Below are 13,382 nucleotides of genomic sequence, written 5' to 3' on the forward strand. Positions count from 1 at the left end.
TTCACCATCCTGGGTGCCGAACAACCTGGGTGTCATCTTTGAATTCTCTCTCTATTCACCTCATATTTCTGACCTTGTCTTTATGTGTATGTATATATTTTTGTTGAATTGACAAATTTTCGCAATCTCTTGTAAATGCTGCACACTGTTAACTGAGGGGAGGCTTGCGTATTGTAAATAATAAAACAAACAATAAATCTCACTTTCAACTCAACTCCTCGGGTACTTTATACTTTCCTTGACCTTCCCCAAAAAATTAAAAGTCTCAATAGTTATGGTTCTTTGGGGCTTCAAAGCTCGCAGACAACGAGGACAAAATTGGGGGCCTTAGAACGCGCCAAACGAGCCTTGCAGATGGGAGAGAAGCCAGTTCGCATTTGCACATTGAGGCACACTACATAGATGGATTCAAACCAAGTTCTCACAGATGGCTTTACTACGGGATGTTGCAAAGAAAGAATGTATGCCCATTTCTAGTGAAGGTCAGCGGCTTTGATTTTCAGCTCGCGCCCTGAAGAGGCCCACAACTCGCACTGGCAGTATAAGGTTCTATTGTTTTTTGACCTTGAGAGACAGGGACCATGCCGAAAGAACTTCATTTGAGGGGGGGGGGGGGGTGCAATAACGCAAGACGATAAGACAGAAAATTCTGAAACTAGACCGAGTTTCATGTTAGTTCAGAATACGAAAAATCGTTGTCAAGAGCACAGTGGGATTTACAGACTGCATTACACAGAGCAACAATGGAAATTGCAAATATAATGTAAGTAACTCTTTAGACGCTTTTATACCGGAATGAAGAATTAATGAATGGATGCATGAATAAATGAATGAATGCAGAGCTTGGAAAAAGTTTGTGAGATCGTCCTTGTAGCTTGCACATGGGCATGCAGGTCCACATTACACACGCATGTAGACAAAAAGTAGTTTCTCATTGTGTACTAACCTCGATTTATTTCCTTAGTTTTCGCATTGATTTTAGAGCCGAATATACTCCATTGCACTATCCTTGAAAGCAAATAGTTTCAGCTCGGCCGTAATAAATAAAATTAATAATATTAATAAAGATCGGCTGGCGAGACCAATTATACATTTTATGTTTTCAAAACAGGTATATCCTTCCCTTTTGCTACTGCCACCAGTTTCAGACACCGGCAGATGGTTTTTTTTAACCGCCAGCTGCAGCTTAATGTAAACAAGTGCACAATCCTGATGATTTTATGGGACGATCGCCAAGGGCCCATATGCCCTTATGCGGTACTAGTGGCTAGAAGCAACATATCAACCTTTACGCTGGCCTAGTACCTACTTGATGGAACAGCCTTGCGGTTCAACGTGCAACAAAAGTGCTTCTTTTAACGAAAACCAACACCCTGTGTACCATAAAGGAACATCGCGTGACTCACAATAAACTTTTACGGATTTGCGGATAGAGATAAAAGAAAATAAATGGCTTTCGGAGTTCATATGGCAATTGCTGAATATTCTATAAAAATATTCTATAAACATTTAATGTCAAATACATGTACTTTACCAAATGTACCAAGTGTTGCTGTTTGATTTTAAAGTACAGTTTCATATTCCAAATTGTGGCGCGCTGTGTTGTGAGTTGATCTGTGTTGGTTTCCGGGTTCTGTGTGAAGCCTACGCAGCACAGAAACGTCACGGAGAGATGCGGGGAATATGAATGTTTTGATAATGTCAGGCTCAGGGGCGGGGGATACGATTTAGTGCCGCAAAAGTAGGTCAGCCAGGGCGATGGGGGAAATGATAGGATTACCACAAAATGGCAGCTCCCTGATGCCTGTTTTCACGTGCGTTTAATGGACGAAAACTCAGTTAAGGTCCATAGGAAATTTTTCTAAAATCGAGAGACTTAATCTTAAAAACACATGGCCGACCCGTAGGGGCAATAAAAAATGTTGACCAAACCATTCCTTTAAGAATTCAAAGGCCAGAAGACTCTGGGCTGTCTGAAATTTGGTTACCATCTGGAGAATGTTGTGAGCCCTCCCCTTGCGATGCGAGCACTTCCCCCAAGGACGTGTCTAAGACAGCTCCGATGTACTGGAGCTGTTGGGAAGGGGTCATATGGGACTTCTTGAAATTGAGGGAGAAGCCCAGTCTGTGAAGGGAGTGACCGGTAATGTTGAGATGATCTAAAGCTTGTTCGGGAGAACGTGCCCTGATCAGCCAATCGTCCAGGTAGGGGTAGACTCGAATCCCCTCTCTCCTGAGAGGTGCTGCCACTACCACCATCAGTTTGGTAAAGACCCTCAGGCAGAGGTCAACCCGAATGGCAAGACTCGAAACTGATCGTGCGAGCCGCCAACTGCCAACCTCAGGTATTTCATGGGCTTGAGATGGATTGGCATATGAAAATAAGCATCCTCAAGGTCCAATGACACCAACCAATCCTGAAGTTGGAGGGTCTGAAGGATCGGAGAAAGTCACCATCTTGAATGTGTCCTTTCTGAGGAACTCCAGTATCTCAAATCCAAGGTGAGTCTCAGTCCCCCGTCCTTCCTGAGAATCAAAAAATAAGGGGATTACCAGCCCTTGTTTCTCTCCGCTACAGGCACTGGCTCTTTAGCGCCTTTCTCTAGCAGGATTAATATTTCCTGCACAAGGAGCAGATGTGGAACCCTCAAAGAGTGTACTCCCGGTGGATTGTCGTGAGACTTCAGCTAAAAAAGGAAGGCAGTACCCGTGGGCTATGGTTTCCAGAGCCCAAGCTTCCGAAGTAATGGTTCACCATTCTCCCAGATGCTGACACAGCCTGCCCCCCCACCGGTGAGCTGTGACTGAAGGCCTCCAAGCGGTTTTGAAGCGGCAGTAGCAGAGCCTGATGGCAAAGAGGCTGCTACTTGAGCAGCTTTGGCATCTCTACCTCGTCCACCACAAGGAAACGTTTGTTGGCCTCTTTGACTAGCCATTCTTCTCACCCTTCCAAATGAGAAGTAACGAAAGGACCTACCCCTCCCATTGCTGTCCGCTAGGACGAGACGGCTGAGCTGCCTGTTAGAGAGGAATTAGCACATGTCTGAGAATTCTCCCTATCTTAAGAGACATCCAGCACCTTTGCTGGATTTTGAGGACTTTTTTTTAACCTGAAGAGAGCAAGACCCTTTCCCACTCATGTAATTATTTGCTATGACTTGAGCACCGTGTTTCTTTTAGTTGGAGTCTGACAAACTCCATAGGCATAATCTTTTACATTGTGCCACACAGCACCTTCAGTGCTTTGGAACAGGGAAGTCGTTCAGATTTCCCAAAGGTTTATCTACCTTCTCTTGGATAAACTACCGTTTCCAAGAGCAGTGAAGTGAAATTGACTTTATTTACATTGTAACTTTCTAGACCCAGCACACACTATCTTACAAAAGGTTGTTGGAGGGGTTACCTAGTATCCTTTATGTCTAGTTTCTCATGTAACATTTTTATGTTACCCTTTCCCCGATGAATGGCTGGTGGCAGTGGTTTACTTTTAACTACCGTGGTGTGCTTTTACCACGGGCTGCGTTGGCAGCTGCAGTAAAGCACCCATGGGTGCCATTTTTGTCAAAATGGCCCCTGTCTTTTTTCACCATTTCTTTGTGGAAAGGTCCTTCTTGAGATTTACTCTGTGCACCAAACCAGGTTTGGTCCCTTTGTTCATTTTGTCTTTGGCCAGATTCACGAGTGAAGCCCGCCTCTGGCTCCAGTATGTCTGGCGGGGGCAGGAAGTGAGGGATGTGTCTGAAACTCCCTGTGCTTAATCCCCTTGGTTATAGGAATGGCCCCAAAGGTGATTGCCTGGCTGGCTGTCCGGCAAGGACAGCCACCCTGCTGTTTGACTGGTAGCTAGGCTAGAATGAATGTGAGAAACCTACATAAAAAGGTGAGGCTTTTTGGCTTGGAAGGCAGAGTCGACCACTGGACGAAGGAATCCTAAGAACTGGGAAGAGACGCCTGCTGCAACTCGTGGACCGTTGCTTTGCCCAGTGAAGCCCTGCTACTGCTGCACTGAAGCTCTGAAGCTCTGAATTAGTCTGGACAGAGAAGCCCTGCAAGGACGACTTCTCCCCTTGAGTTGGTGGGACCAATCAACTCTAAAGTAAGCCGCCTGGACATCCTCTCGAAGCTGGTTGTATTTCCACTGCAGTTGCTAATGGAACCGAAGAGTCAGTGAGAGGAACACCAGATTGTGTGGGTTGCTTTTAAGTTGGCTAAGAGCTACAGGAAGATCCTCCAGACTCTCAGGAAGCAGGACTGACCGAGCCTGAGCCACCTCAACAGAGTGCTAGACCCCAGATGCAAGGAAAACCCATCTCAAAAGCCAAGTGTCCGCAGTATTGCTATTTGCCTAGATCTGAGGAGCTGAAACCGGGAAGTGCCACTGAATAGAAGTTGGTCCTTTTCTGTCCCCAACCGTCCCGTTGCAGTGCAGGAGTCCCCCAGACAACCTCCCTCTTGTCCCCACGACTGAGGCCCAGGAACACAGCATCTGCAGAGCTGCACAGGAACAGAAGCCAACTCGAACCATTTCTTCTAACCAAAAGGCACTGTACAGTCTATGAGAACTTACCTCTTGTTGTGTAACCTCACTTGTTCTAAGTGGAGACTTGTCTTGGTTGCTTCTGTAGAGTTGCTAACAGCTTCTTTACCTCACAAGACTAATCAGCTATGCCGAGATAAATTTCAGAAGCAGCTAAACTGTGGACACTACATGTCAAAGATGAGGACTACGTTGGAGCACACCATCCATTTGAAGTACTGTTTTCTGCGCGTTTAGCTGACATATTTCTTGAGTTTCTCCTGTTATTAGCCAGTCATCTAGATAAAGGTACACTTGGCTTCTTTCTGTGCCTAGATGCACTGCCACCACCTTTAGTACATTAGTGAATACATGGGGGGCTAATGTGATCCCAAAGGGGAGCTCCATGAATTGATAATGCACTTGTCTCACTTTGAACCATAGGTATTTTAAATGTGCATGCAGCATTGAAATATGAAAGAATGCATCTCTCTTTTCTAGTGTTGCCACAAAGTCTCCTTTCTTGGGAAACGTACCAAAATGTCACCTCGATTGTGGCGACATGACAAATACTGCATCCTTGCACAGAACCAAAGTCCCGACCCTCATTACACCAACTAAGGGGAGCGTGGGTGTCTCCTGCTCCCCTTATTGTAATGGGGGCCAGGGGTTGCAGGGCTGTCCACGCTTCCATAATGATAGCGCGGGCCAAACAAAAGTGGTTTTAAAAAAAAAAGGACTGCGAGGCGTCAGTTCTGACCCACTTTAGTGGGAGAGAACTGACGCCACAGGGATAGAGAAGAGACAGCAGCACACACAGAAGTCTGCTGCTGAAAATGTAAGTGGGTAGGGGGGGAAGGGGAGTGCGGAGGGGGGTGCAGGGCACTATGATCTATGCGATCACTGCGCCATAATGGAAGTCTGCATTTTGAAAGTTGACATTTTGGGTGGCGCCCTGATCACGGATCCCCTTTCTTCAGCAGTGGGATGACTTCTTAAAGCATTACCATCCTGAATTTGTGTGGCTTTACATGTGCGTTTGTTGGCCTTGGGTCTAGCACTGGGTTTTTTATCTCGTCTTTCTTTGGAACAAGTACACAGAATAAGTACCCTTATTTATCTCTGATGGTGGAACGGGTTCTACAGCTCCCTTTTATAGCAGTATCTGCATTTCATCTTGTAGAATCTGCAGATGTTCTAGTATCCTTTTGTGTCTTGGCAGGTGACTGCATGGTTGTTCTGGAAACTCGATGCAATCCCTGTTTTTTACCGTTGGCAGCACCCATTTGTCTGCGGTCAACACCTCCCAAACGTGGGCAAGCTATGTTCTGCTACCCCCTAATAGGGTGATATGGGAGGGGACCTGGAACAGGGAGTCCTTGCTTTGCAGAAGAAGACAAACCTCTTGAGGATTGGCCTCTGCCTCACCCCCTTTGGAATGGCCTTGGAAGTGAGTATTGAGAGGAAGACTATTGTCTCTGGGTTCTGAAACATGAGGAGGAACTTGCAGAGCAATAAGTGGTCGGCGCTGCATACCTTGTATAGCTTTGGCCACACAAACTCTGCTGGCTTGATTGTGCTCCTCCGTGCTGAGAAGGATGGTATGGAATCTGATTCAATGCTTTCAGTGTTTCATGGTCCTTTGCAGTTTCTAGGGCCTGATCGACAGCTTTCCCAAATAGAACCTCATTTTCTATTGGCATATTTAAAAGGGTAGCTTGAGTCTCTGGGCCAAGCATGTCCCTTTAATAATGTGCCCTCTGCAATGATTCTCCCAGCAGTATCTACTGAATCTAGGGTGTTTTTTAGCACTGCAATGGCAGTTTGTTTCCCTTCTGATAAGTCTTTCAGTATTTCTGTATAGGGGCTCATGAATATTAGCTGTAAGTTCTTCTACATGTGTCCTTGCACTCTATTGAAACTAGCCATTAGGTTGGTATGTTGGTTATGTGCATTTGAAATGCCACAGAGGTTCCCACTTTTTTACCTAGGGCAAAAAGCTTTTTGTTTATTTTTCAGGATGGGCCTCTGATGTAGCCAAAGGAGTAACTATCCGTTTGCGTTTTGTGGTCCGACTAAAGAGACGTGTTTTAAGTGACCCTCTTTAGAGAGGGTTGGATAAATGCTAGTTTGAACCTCTTCTCAACTTGTAGGTTAATGGATTTTGTTAATAATGCAGTTGTTAGGGACGAGTCTAGTCTTTACAGATTTAAGTAAAGCAATGTACTGGCTCACCTTTTCTCCTTGAGGAAATCCTCTATGAAATCTGTCTTTCTCAGAAACGTGTGTGTCAATTTTGAAATAATGTGGCGCTTTTCTAAGCAGATTATGTAGTAAGTTTTCATCAATAGGCGAAGAGCAAATGGGGTCCTCAATGTCTGGTGAGGGCACAGGAAGGTCTTCTAGGTGTCTACCTATGTAATCCTGCTCAAGATCTTCATCCCCGATGCATATCTCCATTTCCACAGCCTCCTCATAAGGAACCAAGGTTTCAGGTTTTTAGTTTTTTGATGGTAGCCTCTTCCTCTAAAACCTTTGGTTGCGATTAAGAGGGTGTTTTCTAAAAACTCCATAAATGAGGCCATTTTGTTCATAGTTGCCTCAAATCTTTTTTGTGCATTACCCTGAAGAACCTAGGGACCCTTGCGGTGAAAAAGCAACTTCTTGTGTTTTAACCGGTTTGTTTCTTCTTCTAGAGACAATCGGGTAAGGAACCTAGCTTCGACATGACATGTGCAGGTTTTCTTTTTCACCAACATGTGTCTAAATAGTTTTATTTGTAATATCTTTCAGTGCGGTGGCGGTCGGCATGCACGTAGGCTTTAGGTTATGCCTAGAGTAATAAACATTAGGTGGTGATGTCCTTTGTTTAACCAACCCTGTAGGCGCAGAGGTTGCGTCTTCGCCAAGGATTTTGAAGCTTTTGACTTCAGTGTCGAAAATTTTACAGTGGGTGAAATGTGTTTTTTACCCTGCAATGTGTTTTGATTTGCTTGGCATTCCTGCAGAGTGCATCGAAATGTTCCAGTGTACAGATTTAGCGTATTTAGCCTCGTCGCTAGGTGAAGTCTCCATAGTAGAGTGTGACGCTTGCCGTACATAGTTGGGGACTGATCTACGAGAATTCAGAGTTTCCCGACCCCGATAGCACTATTGCTTCTAATTTGAAACTGGGACGGGACTGTTCTGGCTCAGCTCCTCTGCCCCAGCGGGGTAATTAGTAGATGCCTCTGCTTGCATTGTCAAAGCTGCCCAGAGTTTTAACCCCCGATCTGTACGTGTTTGGGGCTTAAAAAGCATGCACAACTGGCATTCGTCTTCCCAGTGATTGGAAGGCAATAATTGCAGACTGTTTTTCCACAGAACCATTTTGCTGCATGTGGGGCAGAATTTAAAGGGGGTATTCACCACATCGGAAGCTGGAGGACAGAGATAAATATTATGAGGAGACATTCTCCTTAGCTGTAACATGCAAGTGTCTTTCCCTACTGTTAAACCCAAGGCCTGTAGCTGTCGCTGTTCAATGCCGATCTCCGAAGCCGCTATATACCTCGTACAACAGTCAATCCAGTATTGTCGTTCTCCGTCGAGAGCTATCAGTAGGACAGTTAGATTAAAATCTTGTCAATATATCTTGAATGTGTGCTGGATCACAAGCAAAGTTATCACTTCAAGAAACTATCCAGAGTGCAACCAACCCGATGGCGCCAAATAAACAATCTGAGGTCCTTAACGCATGATGCATCATAGATACACAGTGCACGTCACAGTATGGCCAGTATTACAGGGATGCCCAGTTGACATCCCCTTTTTCGAAATCGAAAAATAACTACTCCACCCAAACTACTACACATGCTGGTCTATGCAAAGCATGCGATTCTAAGCAGATCCACAAGTCTCAAATATATATATATGTATGTATGCATGTATAAACCTTACCTTGGAAATCTACGCGGTTCATCGGAACATCGGTACAGAAATTCTGCAGCTGTAGCTGGTAAGTTGTCTTGCTTCTCCTCCTTTGGTTTTCCTGCCACTCTTGTACCATCTGCAACAAAGCGCACAGCTATCACAATGGTTCAGTGGATTTGAGTGGTGCAGGCAGTGTTGAATTATTTGAGATGGACACAAGAGCATAATCTCAGACTAAACGGGAAACATGAATGCTGGGTATGGAAGAATGGGACCGTTTGTGAAACGTTTGGGTCCTTTGCCAAAAGTAAAGTTCAAAATAGTAGCCATAGAAAAAATGTATTCAAACACGTCTTGGCAGACCAAGTAGTTCAATTGTAAAGAGAAAGTTCAGGCTGGTGATCATGCAGTGTTAGTGTGGCAACAAAAGCAAGCGTGGATGGGCATAAACACAGTCAAAGTCTGAGAGAGCATAACAGATGTGATAGCCAATGATTTCTGACTTCGACCAAACATTACAATATGAACAGTTTAGTTTTGGCATTTGTGTGGGCATGAGAAAGGCATTTACCAAACACTACGGCAGTACTACCTGGCCATAAGAAGGCAACAGCTGGCAAATGGTACGAGTACCTGCGTTTATGAGGACAGTACCTAGCAAATGTTGAATACCAATAAGACAAATGGTTGGCTTTGACAATGCTTGTTTTAACATTACTTGGGTGCAAGTAAACTAGGTGGCTGAAAGCAATCTTGGTTAAGACTTTTAAGATACATTTCTAAAAACAACCCTGGGGTGGGTTTTGGAAGGCCAATCTATTATGGTGACCAGGAAAGACAATGAAGTTTAGCCAAACCATGTCAAGTTTGGTAGTAGGGCAACGTGGCATAGACTCAGGAGGGGTGTGAGTATGGTCTAGGGCTGCAATGAGTCCACACAGAGCAACACAATAATCCCAGATAGAACGGTAAGTACAAAAATATACTAAGATTAAGCCTTTAAAATACACACTAAGCAATTAAACTTATCGGAAAATACTGTTACACACCAACTATAAAATACATTTATGCATTCACCCCTAGAAGATAGAAAGCCCAGGATTCATTACCAGTCAGATGCAGCAAGCACAGTAAAATCACTCTAGAGCAACATTAAAAACAGTTTCAAGTGCAGCCCGGAGATGGCTTGGGACCTAGTCATCAGTTCCCAAAAATATTATTTTCAGTTAGGTTTACTATTGTTTCTTTATTTTTTATTTATAAGGCGCTGAACGCCCACAGGCATTGAAGCGTCAAAACAAAAAATATACTTGCAACATGTAACACCAAAAATAACATACAAAGTAACAATAAAGCACCTTATCACATTGGAAGTAACGTAACAAGATTAATCAAAAACAGCCTTCTCATCGAGAAAAACATGATTTCAAGTTAGCCAACTATATGTTATAAATATGATGAACCTCTGGGCAAATAATTACAATCACTGAGGTAGCTAGGTAAATTGCTGGACCCACATCCAACCATGACACTGTCCCTGTTTTCCTGGGTACACCACTCATCGATTTCCAGCCTCTGCAAACATTTCGAATCTATATGCCTAAAAACTCTCGGCTCAGTTCGTTGACCGAGCCATGCCAGAACCTTATTCCTTAACACTTCTCCGGGTTCTTTCCTAATTGGTTTTATACATTGGTAATAATGAAGTTCCTTTTCTCCATGACAAAGTTTCAGATGGTCTTATCGCCAGGCCGTGGCACAAAGGACTTCCTAACCCGAAAGTTTTTGGGAATTAGTATTTTATGACCTTTCATATGGTGACCCACAATACTGATGTCAGACTTCGGTTTCCCAGGGGCCAACAATGGATGTGGGTGTGAATGGCTCGCCCTAACCCTTTCTCCGAAAGATGGAACAGCAGGTCCTGCTGCGGATCCAAAGCCAGTGATAGAAGCCAGGTCATCAGATGTTAGCAATGTGGAAGATCAAGCTCGATCCCCCTCCCTTAATAGGGAAACCGGCCAAGCCGGAATATCAAGAGGGGCCAGATGCTGATAAATCAATGGGGAGGGTATGGGGTCAGTTTGACAAGATACATCCAACGACAGTGAGATAGTTGGCCACACAATTGCCTAAGGAATCCATCCAATTACTGAAGTCATTAAAATTTTGACACAAGTTCAGTTGGTTAATGAGATTAGCCTTTACTATGATACATTGATCTGGCGGTAATCTGCTCTTGGGGATTAATCACCGAAGTGTCCGCAGCAATCAACACAGAAGTAGCTTGGGATTTAAGATCATTCTAAGGCTTTACTAAATCTAGGGTAAGGGTTGTGGACAAGGGCGACAAAAAAGAATTCCCATCATTGGATAAAGCAATTCCAGTAACAGTGGCCTCTTCACCAGTCGGGGTTACAAGTTGGCAATCTTCTTTGCCAACCTGTTCACTTTTCTCAAGGTCCCCAACATTGTTAAGATTAGTCCGTCCTTTCGGGATGAATCCTTTGCCTTCTACATATGTCAAGGACCCGCACCTCAGATAGTCTATCCCTTTTCAAAGGTATTGGGGGGGGCATAGGAGCAGTGACCAGGGGCTCAATATTCTGAGTATCCTGACTCAGTGTCCTGACTATGCAATAGGACGGTGCCAGTGGTTGAGACTCAAGTTCCAAAAGGTTAAGGAAAGTTCAGGTAAGTAGCTCTCTCAATCCCACTACCATAAAATAGCCCTAGGAGGGGATCCTTAACCAGATAACACCCATCGTAAGTCAGTAGAGATGGGGACAGGACTGTATACCTATGGAGGACAGGGGGAAAGATGTTATCCCCTGACTCAGACCAGCGACCCCTTGTAACAAGCCGGGCGGGAAATGACCACTCTGGACACAAGTTATAGGGAACCGAGGTTAACTTTATTCGCCTTAAAGATCAGGAACTGACGGTGAGTGCATAAATGGGTCGTGCATTAGACCCTTTCCACCAAGCAGCCTCTCAAGTCTCTTTCTGAATGTCCTTTGCTCTGTGGAACACTTTAAACTTTCTTTCAAGGCAAGTTTCCGGAGAAGAGATTTTTCCCTTCCCCGATCTGGATTCCCTTTCCAGAGTGAAACGTAAACACAAGTCTTAAGCAGAGCTAAACTGAAGGTGGCCGTCTTCTCCTGTCATCTAGCTCTAAATTTCTTCGCTTTTCTTTATGCCCTTTTTAAAAGGTTGTTTGTTTGTTCGTGACCAATAGGCTCCCCTGGGTCCAATCATACATGTAGCAGTTCAATGCTAAACGTTTTGTAAGGACAGTATTGTTCTCGCCTTCTGGCTGTGTGTGTGAGTGAGTAATTAACTTTTCTCACCTTCGATTCCTCGTTCGCCTCCGTATCTCCAAGGATTTCCGCTTTGGCCTTGAACACGCTGCAAGCCTCTCTTCCGTGTCTGTTCCAGGCAACTGACAGCTCGTATGCCAGGTCGGCCTGCGGCTCTCCCTTCCTTTCGGGAGCCGCGCTGAATCAGCTGTTCTCGGAGGCTCTGTCGATCGCCGGGCAGACTCCCCTCCCACGACGGTGGGGGACGGTACAGCGAGCGAGTTCTTCGCGGCTCATCTGCCTGGGCAACACATTGCTATCAGCTGTGCTCACCTCACCACTCGTAATTTCAGCTCCCTCACAGTTCGTTGTAGCGGCGTACACGCTCACAGGTCAGAACCCTCGTCCGTTAGGTTCCGAATGTTTCTCAACTTGGGAAAGTCTTTCAGGCTTCTTATGTCGACTAACTTGGGTAAACATTTAACATCAGAGCTCAACAGGAGCACAATCGCTCATAGCAGACGAACGTCCTCTGCTAATAAGCCCACTCGTATACGGGCTCGCCTTCATGGGAGATTCCCTCTTCCTCCTCCTCCAACGGCTGCTCACACGAACCCACACACAAGGAAAAACAGAGCATTCTATTACTAGAGAGAAGTACCTCATAAGGAATTCTTTCACTTCTCATTGGAATGTCTTTTCTTCATAGACCCTCCCCTCTAGAGGCATGATGACATAATACCATTCAGTCTTCATGGCTGAGTGAACAGTTGTCTAATTGGCTCTGACGTGTGCTCTGATCTGGCTCTTCTTTCCCCACTTCATCACATCCCTGTTAGGTAAGAATTGATGTAGTAACATTGTGAGACTACACAACACTTATCTGCTTGTTATTAGGTAACCCACCTTTTAGTAAAGGTCTGTACTACACAAGTCGGTAGTGTGACTGAGCAGCCAGGCCTATATCAAGAGGGGTAAATGTGAGCTGTAGCAATGAAATTCACAAATACAAGTAACCAAGTAAAACGTACACTCAAGGTTGCAGTTATGAATAGTTATTTAACATCAATTTTTAAATAAGCATTCTTTAAAAAGGGCAAGGTATGCAACCACCAAATTGCACAGCCCGCGGTAGCGGCCGTGTAGTTATGGTTAAGTTGCTAAACTCATAAGAGCACTTTTTCGTCGGCTTATAACTTCACTCCGAATCCTCACCAAACTGCAAAAAAAGTATATGGCCTGCTTGGAATTTTTTCGCCAAGTTGGGCTATGTTTCGTGTGGGGGGATTAGAGGGGGGTCAAACATATAGGGGGATCCCAAAAATATTTTTTCTCTACATAGACTGAATGGGGAAAAAGAATTTGCGCATGTCTACAAGCCGAACGGCTGGACGGATTTTCACCAAATTTGCGGCAGGAAAGGGGGCTTGGGTCAGAATGCATGCTTGTGTGTTTGGTGGAAATCCGACCAGTACTTTTGTTGCAAAGAATTGAAATGCACGTCCCAAAAAATGTGCGATATGTGGGTCCGCTCGGCGGACCCATTTCCCTGTTCGCTCCGTGGACAGAAGTGTCATTGGCTTGCGGTACGGCGTGCTGTCGGAGAAGTTTAGACACGGCCGGTAGTTGGCTGGGTGGAAGCGTGATGTGAGTCA

General features: G+C 44.9%; 1 protein-coding gene across 1 annotated transcript in view; it reads right to left on the bottom strand.

Moving 5' to 3' along the window:
• Window positions 1–13,382, bottom strand: part of SETX (senataxin) — a 1,477,926-nt gene that overhangs the window by 801,263 nt on the left and 663,281 nt on the right. The window contains exon 10 of the mRNA XM_069609306.1: window positions 8,456–8,564. Within this exon, the coding sequence (XP_069465407.1) occupies window positions 8,456–8,564 (109 nt within the window). The remainder of the gene's footprint in view (window positions 1–8,455; window positions 8,565–13,382) is intronic.

Source organism: Ambystoma mexicanum, chromosome 8 (assembly GCF_040938575.1).
Source record: "Ambystoma mexicanum isolate Mex_15411 chromosome 8, UKY_AmexF1_1, whole genome shotgun sequence".
In the NCBI taxonomy this organism is placed as follows: domain Eukaryota; kingdom Metazoa; phylum Chordata; class Amphibia; order Caudata; family Ambystomatidae; genus Ambystoma; species Ambystoma mexicanum.